This window comes from Marmota flaviventris, chromosome 15 (assembly GCF_047511675.1).
Source record: "Marmota flaviventris isolate mMarFla1 chromosome 15, mMarFla1.hap1, whole genome shotgun sequence".
Lineage (NCBI taxonomy): Eukaryota > Metazoa > Chordata > Mammalia > Rodentia > Sciuridae > Marmota > Marmota flaviventris.
The window spans coordinates 53845449-53867114 of NC_092512.1; the positions used below are offsets into that span (position 1 = coordinate 53845449).

The 21666-nt window shown below is 37.3% G+C and overlaps 1 protein-coding gene across 1 annotated transcript in view; it reads right to left on the minus strand.

The window, feature by feature from the left end:
• Stmn2 (stathmin 2) overlaps positions 1-19738 on the minus strand; it is a 52771-nt gene extending 33033 nt beyond the window's left edge. The window contains exon 1 of the mRNA XM_027950049.3: positions 19691-19738. Coding sequence (XP_027805850.1) covers positions 19691-19709 — 19 coding nt within the window. The 5' untranslated portion in view covers positions 19710-19738. The remainder of the gene's footprint in view (positions 1-19690) is intronic.
• Positions 19739-21666: the final 1928 nt, after the last annotated feature.

Here is a 21666-nt window from a genome sequence, read left to right on the forward strand (position 1 = left end):
GGTTGACTATCTTCAGATAATGGAATATGCTAATTTATAAAGAACACGGGGAAGAAACAGACTGAAATTGAATAGGGACCCTGCAGCAATTTCTGCGACAGGCCCTATCAGTTATATTTTGATTTAATTCCTCTATCAATCTGGAAATTGCTGAAAGTTCAAAGCACATTTGTTGAAGCATGTTTCTTGCATGTAAACTTTTCCTTGCATGTAAATTTCTATTTCCTTAAACTGGCACAAGGGTTCACTGTATTAGAAGAGGTCCACATCACTGTTTTAGTTCTGAGTGTGTGGTAGAAAACCCATGCTATGTATGATGGTTATTAATATAATCATGAATAAAATAAGTATTTTAACATAGTGTTATCACCAAACAGTATGTATCAGGTTTCCACAAAATAGAATTGTTATCTGGTACAAATTGTACTTATGGTAGTCTTCCTAAATGTTTTCCTAGGAAACGAATGGTATGTAAATAATTAATAGAAGATAAGTATTTCAGATAAAGGTCACGAAATTCTTGTGTAGGAGCTGGCATTTTCTTGTTTACCCAAACCTAAGGAGAATTCCAGGGTTTCCTTCAATGAAACTTCGTAATATGCAAAATATGTAGCATTTACTCAATAGTGTCCTAAAAGATGGGTTTTCAAAATCACATTGATGGTAGTGTTAACTATTCATTGAAAAATTGCTGGTGTACCTGGTGCAAAAGTGAATAGTTGGCTAAGATTTTCCACTGAATGATAAAAAGTCTTGTGAGTTTGCTAGTCCATAGCTAAGTCACATGTTCTGTGGAAAATTTTGTGTTTAATAAAATGAATACACATACACACAAACATATACACATGCTTTTTAAAAGTGGGAAATATAAATACTGTCAAGGTTTATAACTATCTATGTCAAAAAAGCAGAAGCAGTAATTTTGTTTTGAGCAACTCTGGCAGTATGCGAGAGTGACAGAGCCTGAGGTGAGCATCTTACTGTCGCTTCCACGATGCAATTATGTTCAGCATCCATTTTAGAGACAGCTGAATAGGGAGAAGGGCATTCTTCAGGTTAACCCAGATATGACACTGAACATAGCTTTTGCATTTTGGAATTCCAATGTGACTTCAGGCTTTGTCATGTGAGGACTCATTTTCTGAAATAGTTCCCATCAAATAATACTCTAGAATTTTAGTATAATTTTCTGCCAGGAATATAAAGCAACATACAGAGCAAGTAAGCAATGCATCTGAGGACTTTGCATTACAGTTGGTTTGCGTCATCCCGTTTATGTGACAAACAGGATAAAAATATAAAAGGCAACTTAGTTTAGGATAAACTTTCCAAATTTTATTGTTTTCCCCTGGATTATTATTATTATTTTATTTTATTTTTTTGTGGTACTAGGGATTGAACCTAGGTCCTTAAGCATGGTAGGCAAGCGCTATAGCTGAGATATACTTCCTGTGTCTTTTTATTTTGAGACAGGATCTCATTCAGTTTCCCAGGCTGGCCTCAAACTTGGTAATTCTCCTGCCTCAGCTTCCCGAGTAGCTGAGATTACAGGCATATGCCAAGGAACCTAGTTTGTCTGGATATTTGGAGATAAAAGCTTTAAGAAGTGACCATTTTCACATACTGTCAAAGGAAGACATACAAAAATCCAAAAGGTAAATGAGCAAAAATGTTCAACTGTCATTAAGCATCAGGGAAATGCGAATCAAAACCACATGAGATACCACCTCTCACCCATTAGTCTGGCTATTATAAAAAAAGACAAAAGATAACATGTGTTGGTAAGGAAGTGGGAGAAAAGGCTCGCTTTTCTGTTGTACTAATTGCATTACACAGTGTAATGCAATTAGTACAGCTATTACAGAAAACAGTACAGAGTTTCCTAAATTAAAAATAGTAGGATCCGGGAATCCTACTTCTGGTTATATATTCAAAGAAAATAAAATCAGTATGTCGAGACATCTGCACTCCTAAGTTCATTGCAGTACTATTAACAAAAGTCAAGATATGGAATCAAATGTCCATAAAGTGATGAATGGATTAAAAAATATGTACACACACACACACACACACACAGGAACACTATTCAATCTTTAAAAAAAGGAAAATTCTGTCACCTCAGACAAATGGATGACATTTGGAAGATATATATTTAGTAAAATAAACCAGGCACAGAAAGATGAAAACTGTATGATTTCACTAAAAAGGTTGAACACATAGAAGCAGACAGTAGAATGGTGGTTACCAGATCCTGGTATAGGGGTGGAGGAATAAGGGGATGTTTGTCCCAGGGTATAAAGTCTCAGATGGCATGAACACATTCTAGAGACTGAGTATACAACATGGTGACCAGTTAGTAATAATGCATTATTTAGGGAGTAGGTCTTAAAGTAAAAATTTAATGAAAAAAAAAAAGGTTTGATAGCACAAGTTTTGCATGCTTGTGCCATGATAAATGTAGTTTTGTTATTATTCTATGCTCAGATATTATTCAGCTTTTAGCAAATGGCCACATAGTAGATAAAGCCATTGAAAACTGGATTTGATTTACTTGAAATAAGCAATTACATAGCACAGAAAAGTTGGAAAGGCTTAAAAAGAAACCATATTCTTTTGCAGGTGAATTTTAAAACACACTTAAAATAAGGTCTGTTAAAATAAGCTAAAAATGAGAATTTCAGTGAGATCAGGGACATTTGCTCACACCGTGAAGAAATATATTGTGAAGAGGAACTGGTTTATTTGGATTGGTAAAAATTATCTTTCCAAAAAGTTACTTTCAGTTCATTAATATGGATAAGTTTAGACTATTAATAAGTTTGCATTTTAGCTTGTGCTATTAGAATCACCAGCCATAGGATCTCATACCTGGAAAGAGCAGTAGAAATCTTCTAATGATATTTTCAATTTATAGACAAAGCTATCAGACCTAAAACCCTTTTCTATAACCCTGCTCCTCCTCCCTTTGGTGGTTGTTGTTGGTTAAGTGGTGGCAGAAGCAGGGACAGAATGGCAAACAAAGTGGGAAAGAGGTGGGACTGGATTTTCCTTTAAAGGAAAATCAGTATTTTTATTTGATATTAGACATTTTTATTCTGTTTCTAAACATACTTGTACATTTTTGGTACTGGGTAATTAAAACAAACAAACAAACAAACAACTCTTGCTTTTGTGGGAGACCCCTTCCAGAGCACTTGGAGCAGACTTTAAAGGGGTCCTATTTTTCAGTCCCTCTTGGGAAGGCCAGTCCTCAGTCTGAAGACCGCGTTTCAAGTTTGGGTATTAATTTGTGGTCCTTTCTGCTGCTTCTTCTAATCATTGTCATACATGTGTATTTCTAATACTTTCAGAATCTCTTCAGTTACAAAATTTTTCGTGAAAAACTGCACTTCTCTTTGGTTTTACAAAAAACTATGAAATGTGTTGCTTCTATCTTAGATAGAAGCACAAGTCTGGATTAATCTCCTGCTATGGATAGAAAAATAAGCATCAGATAGTGATTGGCTTAAATAACCTTTAAGGACTCTGAGGACTTCAGATGCTTTTATTCTGTGACCTTGATCATGTCACTTACCATTTCTGGATTCCTTTTTCTCATTTTTAATTAGTCTCTCAATGCTTTGGGATTCTATGATTCTACAAATTTAGCAAATTTTGCTTTTTAAGTAATTTTCTCATTACATACATATTCATCTTTTTGTGCTTTCTGCGGTAAGAGCTTTCTTTACCTTATTTTAGACAAATCATTTTATTATGCCTCATATTAAAGAAAAGGGAAACTTAATCTTCATATTTCTGCTTTGTAAATTATTTCTTTTTTCTGAATCTTGGTATTTCATAACCATTTAAATGATAGACATAAAATATTATATCTAATGTGACAAATGATTCATGAGCAAAGCTTGTCTTGAATTTCAAATTATTAAACTATCAGGGCAAATTCTACTTTCCCCCATATTACATGAAAGGTCTATTTTTGGCTTCAAATATTCTTTTTCTCACAGTGAGGCAGAGTAAGTGATGCATAAAATATAAGCTTTTTTGGATGCCATCTGGAACTCTCTTTGAATTTGTAAGAGTCATTCTTAAGAGAAGGGTTACATGTTGGTATAACTGGTTGAGTGAGACTGGAAGAATTTTATGTAGTTTATTTTATTTGTGGCAGCAAATACCATGTTTATCAGTCATAAACATTTCCAATAAAAGTGAAGAAAAAAATTAAATCAAGTCTTTGACCTGCAGAGAAATATGTGAATTAGAATTTGGCATAAAAAAGTCACAACTTGGAAATCCAAACTACCTAAAGGCACAATATTGGTTCTCCTTTATGTTCTATTTTCTCTGGACTTATTCAGTCTCAATGTTATTCATAAAAAATAACTTGTGGTTTGGAACATTGCTCATATCTTCAAAAATTTAACAGAGTTGTAATAGGTAGAGCAGGACAGAGGTCATATGGACTCAGATTCAGAGACGACTCCTAAATGCCTCCAATCATTTGAGACTGCAGTTCAAGAGGCTGGGTTTGTATATCCCCAGAAACAGAATCAATCTTAATGGTTTCCATTGCAAAAGCCTTGTGGTGACATGTCTTCCAGGACAGTCCTCTTCCTGGATAGATGCACCTAGGTTAGCCCTCATTCCTCAATTGCTTTGTTTGCTGCTGGTCGTTACTTCCTAACTCTCAAGTTTTTTGAGAGTGAGGAAGGTGTCTAAGAGCTTTACTGTTTCTGTATTTCCCCTGTATGTGAGTTTGTGCAGCAGTTAGCTTATCCAATGTTGCTGAAGAGGGAGGGGGGATCCTTCAGAGGCAAAGGATAGCTGTTGATTCTGTTAGTGATCCAGTTGACGTCCTCATAGAGACTAAGTTTAGGGTAGGGTTTAATAATCCCAGATGGGAGCCAAATAGAGGTCAGCTCTTTGCTCCATGAAATTCACTAGCTTTATATTATGCCACAGGCTGGTGTTTTTGTACTTTCAAATAGCCTTTTCTTCCTTGGCCCTTGGCCCCTACCAGTAGGTTGTTGATTTTTAAGACACCAGTTAGTGGTATGACTAGAATTACTTGGTTTACATGCACACATTAAGAAAGTTCTCCTACTTCCATCGTTCTATGCAGCTTTGCATCAACAACCAATTGTTTGTGCTGGGGGGACAAAAGAGGCAGGTGAATTAATGCTGCTCTTAATAATGACTAGAGGTGAGTAAATACTACCCAAAGCTAAGGGAGAGAATATAGGTGGGAACTGAAGATTTGTGCTCCAGTTTGGGATCTATCCAGCTTTATATGCCTTATTAAACCTTTCCAATAAGAGTTCATGCACAAAAGGAGGGTAAGGCATTATTTTAAGGAATGAGCCAGGTAATGGGTGGAAAAATTTAAGTGCTGAACTGATGTAAGATAAACTTAATAAAGGTTAATCTTCTCCAAATGGATCATGATTTTTTGAGAGTGACCTTTTGAAGTTTTAAAGGGCTTGGCTAAAGAAAAGTGTGTGGATTTTTATTTCTTAAAATCCTGTTTCTTTCCCTTACTTATTTCACCCTTATCATAAAATCACTTGACAGAACCAGAGCTCTTACTGTTTGTCCAAGGAGACCATATGTAGTGGTTAACTAAATGGGCTCTGGGGTCATACTGATTTATTTCAAATTCTGGCCCCTTCATTAGTGGCCTGCATGTGACTATACCGTCCTCCTTTTCTCATCTGTAAAAATGTGGATGATACTCTTTGTAAGGTTCTTGGCACAGAATATACTTCACATAGTCAGTATCTAAAACATAACAGCTAACACTGTCATCACAGAGAGCCCCATACGTGCCCTGGGGAAAACAAAGTAAGTGCCAACTATATCTGGGCTTAAAGGAGCCCTCCATATAGTTGGATATAAGATAAAGAAATGTCTTTATTGAAACAAAAAATAAAATTAGCTTAAGACAAGGAAGCTGGAGTACAGTGCAGAGTGATAGATTGGAAACCTGGCTTCTGAATTTGTGATCCAGAGAAAATCACATAACTTCCCTTGCTTTATTCTTGCTCTTCTTGTCAAATAGAGATAACAAAACTGGTTTCAGAGCTACCATGAAAATTGAATGGAAAAAAGTGCATAGAGACCTGCAACTTGTAACTGGTTCATGCACAGTAAGAGAAGAATAAACTACAGGGAGATAAGAGCAAAAACTTTTAACAAAATATGACATAGCTAAATGCCAAACTTGTTGTTAGATAATAAACTCCCAAGAATTCACAGCAAGGAAAGATCAAGGAAAGCTGGACTCGAGGTCACTTGATGCTGTTCTGTCTTGGAGAGTGTGCCATGACTCAGAAGCAACTCTGAGAAATTCTTTTGATGTTGTAGCCGATTATCCTCATACTATGTTGCCACAGTTCAGTTATGTCATAAATATAAATGAAAGAACTCTCATCCTATGTATTCACAGTTTACATTTAAACTTCATTAAAACTTCATTAAAAATGATAGAATGAATATATATATATATACCAAAGCCCAGCCCAAAGACCTCCCTTCCTTGCCTGGATTTGGCGTTAAGTAATAGGCAAATGATTGAAAAAGGAAAAATGAATTTCATGCAGTTTGATCAAACAGAGGAGAAGCAGATGGCCAGCCAGGATCCAGGAGGGCTTCCTGGCTTAGTTGCCAGTTTTTTGGGTAGAATAACTTTATGACTGTTTTCTATTTGTCAGAAGCAGTATTTTATCTCTGCAATTTGTTTAAGTGTGCAGGTTTTTATTCTTCTCAGTTATGCAAATTGAACACAAAGTCCAATGTTCTTTCCTAAGTGATACATATGTATATGCATAATTTATATTATATATTTTATATTATATAATGTAATTATATAATATAAAATCATATTATGTATGATATAATTATATATAATTACATTATTATATATAGTATAATATTATATAATTATATTATATAATATATAAATATGTAGTTTATACATATTTATATATAATTTATGTATTATATATTTTATATTATATAATATTTTACACATTTTATATATTATATAAAACATAATATATTTTGCATTTCTTACCTTAGATGAGTTATAATACAACTTGCCACAATTCATGAACAATACATATTGCAACTGTGCAGTTATTAATATTTCATTTTAAGAAAAACGTCAACAAATGCAATCCAGTTTTTTGAAGCTGCTTAATTCAGTATTTCTTGAATTTGCTCTCAACATGGAAAGTACTAATTTCATCTTATTTGTTGAATTACTAGATTTTTAAAAATCAAGTGTCATTGATAGAAGAGATGGAATTCCTTTTTGTCTTTGGCTTGTTAATTTTTTTTAAAGTGAGGAGAATGGCTACATTTTCTTCAGAGCTGACCTACTCTTCTCTTCTGCAATATCTTATGACCTTGTGAAGACTTGAATCATAGTGAGCTTTTCATATAAAGTTCTTACTCTGTCATTTTTCCATGTCTATATATTTACAAGAAAGTAGGTGTATATCTTACCATTGTATTTTATAGCTTATAAATGTGAAAAAAATATTGGGCATTTTATATGCAGATATATCATCAACAATATCTAATTTGAAAAAGGAAAATATTATACTTGTCAATATAAGCACATATTTCTCTAATTAAGTATGCAGTTATGTCATAAGTATAATTCTTAGTTTATGTACCATACATTTATATAAATTGCTGTTTTAAAAAAAAACAAAATGCTTAATATACCTCTTTATATTGGTAGTCAGTTATCCTCCCTTAAGCCTTTGCAAAGTCAGATGCCAGATGAATACAAATTTGATTTTTCAAGATACCTTTGTTCTAATTATATTCTGCTAACTCCTTACAGATTTTAAAAAACAGTAATAGATTATTGATTGGTATGTGAAACACTAATGTTTGAAAAGGTATTACTTTCATGCACAACTGGGAGAATAATATCAAATCCATTTCTCTGGCAGTCATTTCAGGAATATTCTGTTGGTATTGTATGGCTCTTGGGTCTTTATTATGCTCATCCAGTGTTGGGTGAACAGGAAGGCAAAGTAGACTCAGAAAAGAAGGTACCTGGAATTAGCCCAGAAAGAAGATACCTCGCTGAAAGAGGAATGTTGAAAATGCAAGTAGGAGATAGGATGCCAGGCAGGGAGGAGATGGACAGGTGGGAATGAAAAATTGTGCATCAGTCAGGTGAGCTGAGATGAAAGAGTTGGAAGAAATTTATGGGTTGGGAATATTTTCAGAATGAGAGTTTGTGTGTGTGTGGTGTAATTCCCCTTTATCCTACTCTTTATAGTGCTTTGAGTATATACTTTTGTATTTTAATGCCTCTGAAATCAGTTTTTATTTATTTCCACTGAATATGACGTCTCATATTATATTTGTAGGTGTATTCAACCCTCTCTCACCAAGCATCGAAGGTTAGTGATTATTTCCTTAATTCCAAGGTTTCTAATAACTTTGTCAGTATATGAAGAAATTAACATAAAGTTGAGATGTTTAACTTTTTATTGTACTTACTTAGTATTTTCATTATTCATTTAGGGAGTTAGGGAAGGGGATCAATATTTTTATTATCAATTTCTTAATATTCAATTGCTTTCCTAATCCTCCTAACAACCATGTGACTTGGGTATTATTTTCCCCATTTAAAAATGGTGAAAATTGTACTATACAAATGGTGAGTTAGTTGCTCAAAGATTTCTAGGAGGTGAGCAGTAAAGCAGGCCATCTAACCCCCACACCCACTACTACTCTGCTACAGTTCTTAAGCAGGAACAGGAACAGTTTCTACCTAAGCATTTTTGGGAGAACTTATAGAACTGCTTTTTAATTTTCATAGTGTTTTGAATTCTTTGGACAAGTTGCTGTAAACCAAGCTTTCAGCATACTTGAACATTTGGGCCTGGGTCACTTGGTCTAAGTAGGGCTTGTACAGTCTCAGGGAGGCTGACTCAAGAGGGTAGAGTGCCAAGGTGGTGCCACCGAAGGGCAAACATGGGACCAGAAGCAAAGTGGGTAGGAGAGCTGCCTCTGGCTGGTTAACCCTCTCATATTTCCTGTACCTCGGGTACCCCTGCTTTGCACAGAGATTCTCTAAGAGTGACAGCTGCCATCCCAGGTCACTACTTACCACCCTTTCCTTAAAGAATCTTGGACTTGGGAAGAATTGGATAAGGATGGAAATAATACTTTGGGTGAGTTAGTTGCTTCTTCTGATTTGAACTCTAGGAAGAAGAAATCTAAGAAACAAGCTTAAATATCTATCTACATAGGGCTCGAGGGGTTCTAATCAGAAGTCCTTCAAAATGTCAAATGCTATTGTCTAAAAGATTCAATCAACATTTTAGTTCACTTTTCAGCATTTAGAAAGTACTTTTCAAAGCCAAATGACTTACTTTCTGACTATGCTTCTTGTTCCCACTTTACTCATTTTAAAGGCATGCACAGTATTTCCACCAAAAAATTCCAGTTATTATATCTAATGATAAAGAACTCAAGCCCTTGTATTTATAAAGCACTTGAATGATAATAATCACTTTCAAATTCACTTCCTTAGTTCTGACTATGACCCTCTGATATGGACAGACTATTTTACTGGTGTTGAATTAGAGATACAGGGAAAGAAAATTTTGGCCCAAGTTAGTGAGAGTGAAGATGAAAACTCAGGGCTTCAGATCCTGCTCCGGGGCTCCTCCTTCAGCATAGTATTGACACTGGTGGAGATGGGCAGAGCTGCTGGGCTCTGTCCTTTTGTAGAGTAAGTCAGAGATCATAATTCTTCCCCTGGAAGGCCACATTCTCCTGTGCTCCCCATTGGTCCCCGCTGTACAGCTTCCTCCAAGTGATTCTGGACCAGCCAGGCCAACACCACCTGGGAGTCAGTAAGAAATGCAAATTCCTCACTTCAGACCCATGGACTCAGAACCTCTGGGAGCATGGCCCTAGTTCCATAAGTGCTGCTGATGCTCAGAAAATTCGAGAAGTGTAACTAAACAATCCTCTGGGTGGATTGGATCTTAGTACTTCCTAATCAAAGTTATTACAAAATTATTAAAATGGTAAAACCCTATAGTTAAGAGCTTCCATTACTGCTGCTCAAGTTTTTGATATGTACAGGATCTCATTTTCTTAAGACTAAATTCCCCAAGTGTGAAGACCATGTTTATTTATATTCTTATAATACCTTGCAGCTCTGGAACAGAAGGAATTAACTCACCCAAAATTTTATTTCCATCCTTATCCAATTTTTCCCAAATCCAAGATTCTTTAAGGAAAGGGTGATAAGTAGTGGCCTGGGATGGCAGCTGTCAATCTTAGAAAATCTCTGTGTAAAGCAGAGCCGGCATTCAAATCTATTTTTATTTTACTGACATTAACTATTAATGATTTGGGACTAGAGACAAATATGCCTAGCGTATAGCTTTCCTCACTGTTCCTGCCTGAAAATAGGACAGAGGATTGAGTGCTAAATTTCATTAGTTTTATATCTATGTCTTACCTATATTAAAACCTACCTGATCTATTTTTATTAGAACTTTCTTCTAGTACTGGCTCTGAAGCTTACCATATGTGAACTTGATTAAGTAAATCCTTCAAACTGAAATTTACTCATCCTTAAATAGTGTAACATGTATACTATGCCTGTCTCACAAGGATTATATGGAGATTTAAAAAGATGGGACAAGTAAAATGTTTTCTAGAAACAACAAGATCCCCATATAGTTAGATGGTGCTGTTCTATTTTCCTTTTTTAATTTTATTTATTTAATTTCCAATCTTCTATGCTTATGTGCTCTTAAAAAAAAACTCTAAAAGAAAAAAGTTTTTCAGAAGTAGAATGAAAAGATGACTTTTAAAATAACAGGAATGATCTGTTATAAAAAGATTTGAACTGGCTTTGGTAATTTCTCATGTATAAAATTACCAAGAGGAAGATGTTAATGGGTATCTTACTCTAAACTCACATAATGATAGATGTTTGTGTTGGAAATTAATGAAAATGTTGCAGTAGTAAGACAATGGTATCCTGAAATCATGATTCCCAGGGAGGCTGCAATGAGTCAGTAACAGTCAACACAGGATAAATTGGAGTTTTTCAGGTGAGTTTCATTCCTACTAAACCAGGACACCAGAACTAGAAGACTGTTGTTAGGTTTACTGTGAGCAGTAATTTCCCCAGTGGAAATTAAACTTTAAGTATGCAGTTCATAGGAAAAAATATTCTAAAAGAAGTAGTTTGATCTCTTTTAAAAATATCTGTGGGACTAGATTTAAATTTGATTTAATTCTCTTTGCCCTGATATAAAAACATGCAACTAAAAGATTGACAGATTAATATCATGGATGATCTATTGTTATAATAAGTGCTTGGACTCATGGAGAATGTACAAACTCTAGTTTATAGTATCTGAAATGCAGTTATTCCAACTGCTAAATGGGTACTCTTATATACACTGCTTTATGCTTTTGTAAAAAGAATTCAGTCTTGGACAATATTCTTATTCTATAAAAAATTATTTTAATATGTCATTTGAGAACTATAATAGTCTATTTCTTGTCACAAAATCAAATTTGGAAGCATTTTTTTTCAGTGTTAAATATTTTAGTTTTGAAGTTAACAACATTACAAGTGAGGAAAAAACCTAAAATATTTATGTTATGGTTTTATATTATTATTATTATCATCATCATCATCATCATGCTTGGGATCAAACCCAGGGCTTTGAACTTGCTAGGCAAGTGGTCTACCACTGTGTTATGTTCCCAGCCCCGCTGTGGTTTTAGAGTATAATGTGTGGCTTCTCTTAAGTACAAATCCTAGGAAAGCTATATTTCCAGATGACTAGCAAAATGAGCACTGAAATGCATTAATTAACCTTTACATTCACATAAAAGTGTTTTGTGAGAACAAATGTACACAAAATGTTATCTTTAATCATGATTAATAAAAATGGGTTATTATAAACACAGGTTTTACTACTGCAAATGTCTCCTTGACAAATGACAGGGCCTGATTCTTTTATTAAACATAATTAAAAATGTTTCACAAGGGATTCTGAGCCTTCCCACAGATCTCGCCTGACTGTCTGCTTCTGAGGTAATAAGAGAATCCTCAACTAATGCGGATGCTTGTGCTATATATCTCTTTTAATTCTAAATTTATTTTATTAGACCAATTATTAAAATCAAATGTCTGGGGTTGTGGGAGGAGTTAGGATCCATTCTGAAATGCGCTAGCAAGCCTGAGCTGGATGAGATCAAGCCAGCTTCTTTCTCCACAATTCATCATCCCAGTTTGTTCACATCCGAGTGGCCGCCCTGCTTACCCTGAGTATCGTGTTCCATACATTACAAACCCCTCACGGCTATCTTTACCCCAAAGATTAATCCACGGCCATTAGTTTAATAAGCTCCAGGTTAGCTATTAAAACCAGTCATGTTGGAAAGCATTTCATCTTGAAAGTGAGTTTGAGCTTGGAAAAGACGAGATCCTCTCAGGCCTGTTAACAAGATGGCAGTGTCAGGTCTGACGCCTATGGTGGGAGCACTTCTGACAAGCAATAGATGTGAAACTAGCAGGTATAGGTTAAAGATACAGAATCAGAAACACAGGGCCTGGGCAAGTCATGTCATCTTTCCATGTCTGTTTCCTCAACTGTAACAGGACCTCCTACTTAGAATTGTTAGATGATTAACATAGTTGATAATTGCAAACTGCTCAGAACAGTCCCTTCCCATGTTAGAGGTTAAATTATAGGTTAAATAGATAGAGGTTAAATTCAATAAATAAAAAAAATCACTTCTTTAGCTGGGTGTGGTGGTGCATGCATGTAACCTCAACAACTAGGAGGATTACAAGTTCAAGGCCAGCCTGGGCAACTTAGGGAGATCCTGTCTCAAAATAAATACAAAAAGCTGGGGATGGATGTTATCTTAGTGGTAGAGCACCCCTGGGTTTAATCCGCAGTACTGAAAAACAAAACAACAAAAACAACAACAAAACAAAACAATAAATCACTACTTGCAGAGATTCTGGTATTTATTACACCAGGAAAATGATTCGAAGCAACATTGCAAGACAATTGTTGATTAAACATCTAGTTAGGGAGACTTTTTGGTTCAAAGGTCTTCAAGTTTAGATTTTTGACATCTCCAAATGAAATTTACATATAGCTGTGACAGAGTGTCAGGATTAAATGTTTAAAACACACGTTACTTTCGTAATGCTGTATTAGCATGTATTTCTTTAAATATAATTAGAAATTGCAACCATTGAAAGTTTCTCAGTTTCTGAGACCCTGAAATGAACTGTTAACAACAACAACAAACAAGAAGAAAGGAATGGATAACCTTGAGACTTTATCCAACTTCATGTTGAGTAACAGCATATTCTACCACCTCTGTGCCCAGTTTTATTTGGGATTATGTTTTTAATGCATTATTTGTGAAATGCTGTATTTCTAATTTGAGACATTTTATATATAGTATGATTTTTGCCGGTTAACATTTCCAGAAATGTGGTAATGTTTGCATAGTCAGCCAACAATTGTGTGGGATAAGTGAGATATGATATTTTTGACGATATTCATTGAAGACCCATGTTTTCCCCTTCTAGGTTGACTTCCTTAGAAGGGTAGTATTGAATAATGGGGGTCCTCTGTTGGATTAAGTAAGCAGAAGGAAAAAATAATCTGTTTTTGAATATACTTCCATAATCAATAAATTCTTAATAATTTTCTCACGTGGTACCCAGGAAGAAACACTCTGTTAGGATAATTTGATAATGAGATAAAACTATAGATAAAGTTAGTGTGGCTCACTCCTCTTTTAAGTTCTTCATTATGTGGCGTATTTGTGGTGAAAAGTTTCAATCGAGGTTACAAATTTTTGCGCATTTTCCCATATCCAAAAAGTGTGGGGTTGAACTTTTATTCTGCATATCATTTGTGAATAACAGTAAGCTAACATTACTATTTATCAATCTTTTTCAACTATGCCACAAGCTGCATTCATTTTTTAGGCAGGCAGGCAAGCAGACAGACAGACAGACAGATACACATACACACACACACACACAGAGCCAGTTCCTTATTTTCCCCACATTCCTCTTGAAGGTCTTCTGTTGAATCCTGCAATATAAATATATTTTAAAAATCTACCTGAAAGAGTGAGGACACAGAACACATAATCCTCAGAGGAATAAAATCCCTAAGTATGCATGAGTTTGGAAGTGAAATATTTTGTAAAGATTGCCATAAACTTAAACTTGTTAAGACATAATAGAAGATAGTTATGAGGGGTACACGCATATCATAATTCTTAAATTGATGGTTTGATGGTCAGTATCAGAATCATCTGGGAGCTTGTTAAACATGCAGAATGTCTGGCCTCATCCCAGGCACAACAAATTAAAATTTGTACTTTAATGAAAATCAGATAATTCATATATGCATTAAAGTATGAGGAATATAACAATATGACATTATTAAATATTTTACAGGTAGATTATGGTTACATAAAATATAAGAGAAGAATAGTTTTCCTTCTAATGCAAACATGAGAAAAATTCACAAGTGATGATACTAGAAATTGTGCTTATCCTTTTCTTCTTTAAGATGAACATCCATTTTCTACTAAACTAATGGAAACTATTACAAGAAAATACTTGATAGTTGTTAAAAAAAACTGGATTGAAATCACATTATATTTGGTTTGAAAAGCCATCTTTTAAGTGGAAAAGAGAAATAGAAGATGGGAAATAGGAACAGTTTTCAGGATCCCTCTCACACTATAGCTACTTGCTTTATCAAGATAGCCTGAATAACTAAAATGAAGTGAAAAATGAATTAATTACATATTGAAGTGAAGATTTTTTTTCCCTGAGGGTGGAGACTCAAATATTAGGTGTGTCCCCAACATGAGGCACATTTAAATAAAGAAATAGGTAAACAACAATTTTAATTTATTTCTTTATTTAAATATGAAAACATTCTGTTCCTTAATAATTTTGCTAACAATACTGACATTCTCTACTACTTATTCACTACCAAACTTCAGAAGTAACACAAACTATATTATAATAACGTAATGAAACTAGAAAGTAAAATCATAATGCAATAATTAACCAAGGCCTATGCTTACTTGCAAATTATGATCATTCATTTCATTTTATCTCAGTGTAAAACAGACAGACCATTTTCATTCACTAGAGCAAAGCACAATACTAATTTATTGAACCAACATTTGAAAGTTCCCATTAAAAGAAAAGACTTTAAACAGTTAATATTTGAAGCTAGGTTTAAATCATCTACTTCTTTAGAGAACTTGACTGCCCTCTAGTGGAGTGAAAGTTAATGCGGATGCCAAGGTTTTACAACTGAGACAATCAAGAAGAGCTGTTTAGGTTCTAGAAACAACTGGGTCACTAACTAATACAGTATTTTCCTTTGCTCTGGCATATTTCTTGAATTTTTATTATAGGGGCACAGATCTCGTGAAAATAAATAATGTATGTTTTTTCCACAACCAAAAGTAAATTGGTGTTAGCTGGGTTTAGCTATCAGTACTGTGGGGTTGGCCACACCCAGGTCCAGTGTGTGCCTTGGCTTCCACTTGCTCTGAGGCCAGCTTCATCCAGGCTTGCAGGAGCAAGGAGCTACTGACCTGGAGGAGTATATAGTCCATCTTATTCAGTTGAAATAAAAATCAACAGTAATTGACAAATCAGTAATTTTCCTAAACATGGCCTGGATTTATCAATGACAAAACCTTCGCTTCAATATGTAATTAATTAATCTTTCATTTCATTTATTTAGATTTTACTTAAAAATTCTGCTTGATAGCTACTATTTATATATTCACAGAATTAAGTGACTATTTCGATCCTAAATTATAAAGAGGAAAACTATTATTGTATGAATCAGCTTTATGGCTCTCTGAGAGGGCATTTCTTGAATCTCAATATATGTAGTTTGCAGCATTTTTATCCTGATAATGAATGATCTGATGATATTGTGTCAAATAATCACATGCTTATCTTGAAATCTAGCCATTAACAAATAAAAATCAAAAACCAAAAGTAATTAAACTTTTTAATGAAACAAGTAATATCTTGCTAAAATTTTAATGACTAAGAGCAGAAGCATTGTTTTGTTAGTAAAAATACCTTTCTCTCCTTTAGACTAGAATAATATATTAGAAATCTAAGTCATATTGAAAAATCATTGTGAATTTTGATTAAACAAAGTTCTAGATTTTAATATCTCAAATCATCCAATCAATTATTATTCAAAAATATACTTTCAGGGAATTTGAACATGCATAGACATCAGATCTATTATACTAGCAAGTGGCAATGTACTACACTGGGTCACAGAGTGTTTACTGCAGGCTCAGCTTACTCATCTGGTATGAACTAGATATATGTGATTAACTGATGTTACTTTTCTCTTTCAGTTTTATCCTTTGAGATTTCAATCTCAATCAAAATCTTCAGAGTTACTTATATATTCACGTAGAAGGGTAATATTGTATTTACTTAGTTCAATCATGCTGAATACAATAATTGTTTAATGAATAAAGAAAAAAGAACCCACTCTGGTGATGCTTTTTAATTGGAATGATTGCAAAAATCTATTATTATTAACATTGTAGAGGTAGTGTTTCTTTTCATGATTTGCAAATGCAGCTTGATTATGGCAGAAATAATCTTTGCATTTGCCATATTTGGGGAGAGATTTTTATTAGATTGTGGCTACCATTTTACGATTCTCATTTCGGCATAGAAATGAGACCATTATCAAGAACAGCAGTTGGAAGAATAGTTTTGGGGAAAAACAGTTAAAATGCTGTGCATAGCCTATATTTATATGTTTACAGCTATAACCTCATGCATATCATAGTTATATAATATTCACCCATTGCAGCCACAAACAGTCTCTGGAGAATTTTCCAGCGATCGCTAGCACACAGACCCTGCCCTTTCCAAGTACCTGAATATATATATATATATATATATATATATATATATATATATATATATATATATATCCCAGTCACATGAACATACATAATCCCAACAGGAAGTCAAAATATATTTGCTTTATAACCTAAAGGAGCAACTAGAGACAAAATCTTTTTTTTTTTCCCCCCTGGGAGAGAGGGAAGGAAAAGAAGGGCGAGAGAAAAATGGACGAAAATTGAGTGCAAGGGTTAAACCGTCACCAAAAGCAATCAGTCTCTTATAAACAAATGAGAACAAAAAAAGGCTACAGAGTCACGGAATAATAATGATGATTTGAAATAATAAAACCGATGATGATTAGTTTGTAGACACCTTGTGCAGCAGAAACCTCTCGGTAGGGGTGAAGAGCATTGAGCAAGATCGCTCCTACCCTCCTTTCTCAGAAAGGTTCCATGCGGGAGAAGTGCGAATTTTGGCAAACGGGAGTAGCTCAGGACACTGCGCAGAAACCAGTCTCTGGGGATGCTCCCGCGGGGGCGAATGCCCAGTTCTGGAGAAGGGGGGGGGGGGGGGTGCGCAGGGCGCGGCGGGAGGCTCTGCAGGGCTGGCAGCGCTCCACGCGCCCAGTCGCCAAGTGCGCCCCCACCCGGCCAACTGCCAGCGGCTTCAGGCCCCAGCTGGGAGGGGTGGGGCTGAGCCGCGCCCCACTGGAGGACAGAGGGTCTCTAGTTGAGACCCTCTACGGGGTCTCCATCCTGGGAAATCGGAGAAAACTGAGGGTGGATTGTGGTTTTGAGTTAGGGGGAAAATGTCCCTGAACTCTAGGTGGGCTGTGGTTGGGCGAGAACAGAAACCTTTCCGCACCCTAGGGAAGGGGTCACCTCTGTGGTCTAAAGGCCTGGAGGGGTGGGGCTGCGCCTTTGTGTATCCGGGTGGGGCTCAAATCAGCTTTTCTGCAGAGCCACCCAACTGGCTGGGAGGGGCTCCGCGCCAGGACTGAGAGCCACGCCAGGTGTCTGCACATCCCCAAAGGAGTTGGGATGATGTGGACAGCGGGGCTGGAAAAAGGGTCCCGGGACCCTCAGCCTGTCAACGGCCCCTCCCAGATTCCCTTTCCCCTCCAGTCCTGAGCTTGAGGTCTTCCCAGCTAGGCGAGAAGGGTGGGGCAGGGCGTAGCCGTCCACATCCAGCCTTTTCCTTAGCTTTTACCCTCTCCGCAGCCAGGTCCTGGGGGAGGGGTGCTTCCAGCCACCTCCAGATTTCAGGGGTCTCCCAGCCTGTCTACCCCAGATCACTGAGCTCCTGAACCATGGGACACTGGAAGCGCAAGACCTATTGGGAAATTAAGGCCTTGGATCCGGAATCTTGTTGGGTCTCTCTGATATAGGTTAAACCTATGAAATTGCCGGCAGTTCGCCCTGTCAAACCCACAAAATAGAAATTTCAGACGCCCAACTTAAGACTTTGACTTCTTTGCTTTATATCACGTTTACATATCTTTATCCGTATATTTGCACACATTTCTAGGTTCCAGAAGCTTTTCTTCAAAACGATCAAAGGAGTTCAAAGAAGCCTTTTTTTCTGTGATTTGAAACAGCCTATTCAATGCGTTTCTGGAAAGAAAAAATGTTAATCCATTCTCCTTTTCCCTCCCCAAAACAGACAATGAGGCTACGGTGGGGCGGGTGGGGTCAGTGGTCAAGTCTCTTTCGGAAGCTAGGGCCAAGAGCCAGGAGTGCGGAGTGCGGGCGGGGCGGGGCGCCGCTGTCCCCGCAGGGTTGGGCTCCTGGGTGTCGCGCTGCGCTCCGCACTCGGCCCCCATCCACCGAAGAAGCAGAACCGGCGGGGGGGTTGGGGGTGGGGGCCCTTACGGTTCCGCACAGGGTGGGGCTGTCCGCATTGTGCGCCCAGCGCTGCAGGTGCCTTCTCCCCCCCCCCCCCCCCCCGCCCCGGGGACTGTTGGTCGGCACACAAAGAAACCCCACCCCGGCGCCTTCTGAGCCCGGTCCCTCTACCCCTCCCCGCAGCGCGCTTCCCCGCCCCTGCAGCTGCCCACCCGCGCCCTCCACGCCCTTCCCGACTTCCTCTCTCTTTCCCGTCCTTTTTCCTAAAACAAAGGAAAGGTCCTACTCCCACCCTTCCCCCTGCTCCCTTAACCTCCCTGCACCGCGCCCCGGGACTAGCGGTTTTTCCAACGAGACAATACCATAAAATGTGCCCGCTGTCCTCCTCCCCCACCTCGTCTCCACCCATCTTTCAAACAGCCTAGATGGGACCGCTTTGACTTTGCATTTTTCTTTTTCCTTTCTCTCAACCTTCCCTCTATCCCTTTCCCATTTTCTTTTTTAACTACAGAAGAAATATAGGATGTTACAAAGCACTTTCCCAAATATCCCTTAACCCATTTAAGGCAAACAGTTAAGGGAGCCCGCTCCCCTCGCAATTGCTTTAATTTTAAATATGAAAAAGTAAATTCCTTATCTGTGAGAGGGCAACTTACCTGCTTCTATCTTCTTAAAGAAATCCTTCGCTTTAGATTTCCAAGGATTCCCTTTTTTTTTGCCCTCCCACCTCCCCCAAAGCTACCTCCGACCTTCCTGGCTCCTGTTACCATTAACGTATTTTTCTTTATAAAATATCTCCGAATGCCTTCAAAGCTCTAAGCAAGAAGGTGAGAGGCGAGCTCCCGGTTGAACCTAGGGAGAACGAGGCGCGATGCCTTACCCATTGCTGTTTTAGCCATTGTAGGGGATGTGCAGATGCTGAGCGGTGGCGAAGGCGAAGGGTCCAGCTACAGCAGCGGAGAGAGCGAGAGAGGAGACTGAATAAGGCACTGAGTCTGCAGAGTGGGACCGTGCTAGAGAAAGAGCAAGAGGCAGGAGCCCATGAATAATTATCACTCAGAAGCTCAAGCAGATTGGCTCCCAAGGTCCCCTGACATGACTCCCGCAGAGTCAGAATCTCCAAGCATTGAATATTGATCGGCCAATGGTGCTGGAGTACAAAGTACCAGAATGCAGTTTGAAATGGAAATCAGTCCTTCCCTGGCAGCTCCCCCCATTTTGGGGGCCTGATAGTACAGTCCAAGTAGAGTGCGCCTTAGCCTAGAATCCTCCTAGGAGCTAAGAACTGGGCTGTGCCTACCTGTGCACCAGGAGGCTTGACTTTGTTCACACGTTTCATTGCACAAATAGACATAAAAAAGAGAAAGGGATTCACAGGCCTGAGAAGTCCTCACAAATATTCTGACTGATGGAAAAATCCATTTTCTTACTTTTTCATGTTTTCTTTTTCACCTTTGCCCAGTCCTTGGAAGATTCTGGTCTTTCAGGGGTAGCCTATGTCTGGCTGCAGTGGCAGCTTGGAGCAGACTTGCATTATTGACCTTTTTTCCTCCCTATATCTGGACTCAAGTGTCTTTGAACTCAGGGAGGCCTGGTGTTTTCTTCCTTTGGCACAGAGTAAGGGGCTGTTGGCTGCTTGGGAATAGGGACAGTAGTTACCGCATGGTTCACATGGGGACCTGGTGGAAGAGAGTGATATAGTTCTTATGTCTGTATTCTGTCCATCTGGTAACAGGGCATTGGGGGAGCCATCAGTGGATGCCATGCTTCCCTGGGGAGGGGGTAGGATTGCACAGATTGAAATTTTAGTGACTTCCCTAAGGCAATGTAAAAAACAAAACAAACAAACAAAAAAAACTCATTTCATTGAAAGTTTAGTAAAGACAAAAGACAGGGTCTGGGGCATGATATTTTTCTGCCATCCAGAGACTCCACTGATCTAGGCCAAGGAAAGATGTGTTTAAGTTTCAGATTGAGCAGTGTGGCATGTAAGGATCTTTGAGACCAGCTGTAACAAATGATTTTTTTTGTTACAAATAGGATATTAATTTATTTCTGTACATTTAATGAATGTCAGTCACTAATTCACTCGTTCTCACTTAAATATTTATTGAACATTTGTCATGTGCACAGTATTGAGGGTATAACAGTGGGGGATATTTTAGGACTTATTCTCATGGAAATTTTAATCCCTGTTAATTTAACTTTTCTGTAACTGCACTGAATCAGTCTAAGCCCATGAAGAAATTGTGGCTTTGTTGTTGAAAAAAAAAAATAGGTGAAGAATCACTAATTCCAATGTATTTGAAAGCTGAAAAAACTTGTAGTCATGAACATATATAAAACCCTGACAAATTTTTCTCATTAAAAAAATTAGTTTGGAGCAATCAAGCCACATTTCAAAATTTCTTTTTAGTGTCATGAACAATATGCAATTTCTAAATAGCAGAGCACTCTCCTTGGTGCTGAAATGAACTTCTTCATCTTCTATTAACTTGTACAGAGACATCTTAACACCTTGGACTTCTTGCTGAATGACAGGAAGATACTGGAACTTGGAGCAGTTTTGATCTGCTGAATCATGGGGAAACAAAAAAATAAAGTGGTGATCAATAGAATTATTTTTTGAACAGGAAGATTAAAAATTATTGTTCCTGTTATTGTATAGGTCTGTGACTATGACACAGCAAGAGAGCAATATTGAAATTGGCAGGGTCTGGAAATAAATAACCATTTTGTCTCTATAGTCATTTCCCAGTATAAATGTGAGAGTTATTTCCCTCTCAGTGGAGTAGTTACCAGTCATGAGATGAGGGATCTTCAGTATGTCTGTGTGACTAATATCTTTAAAGTATT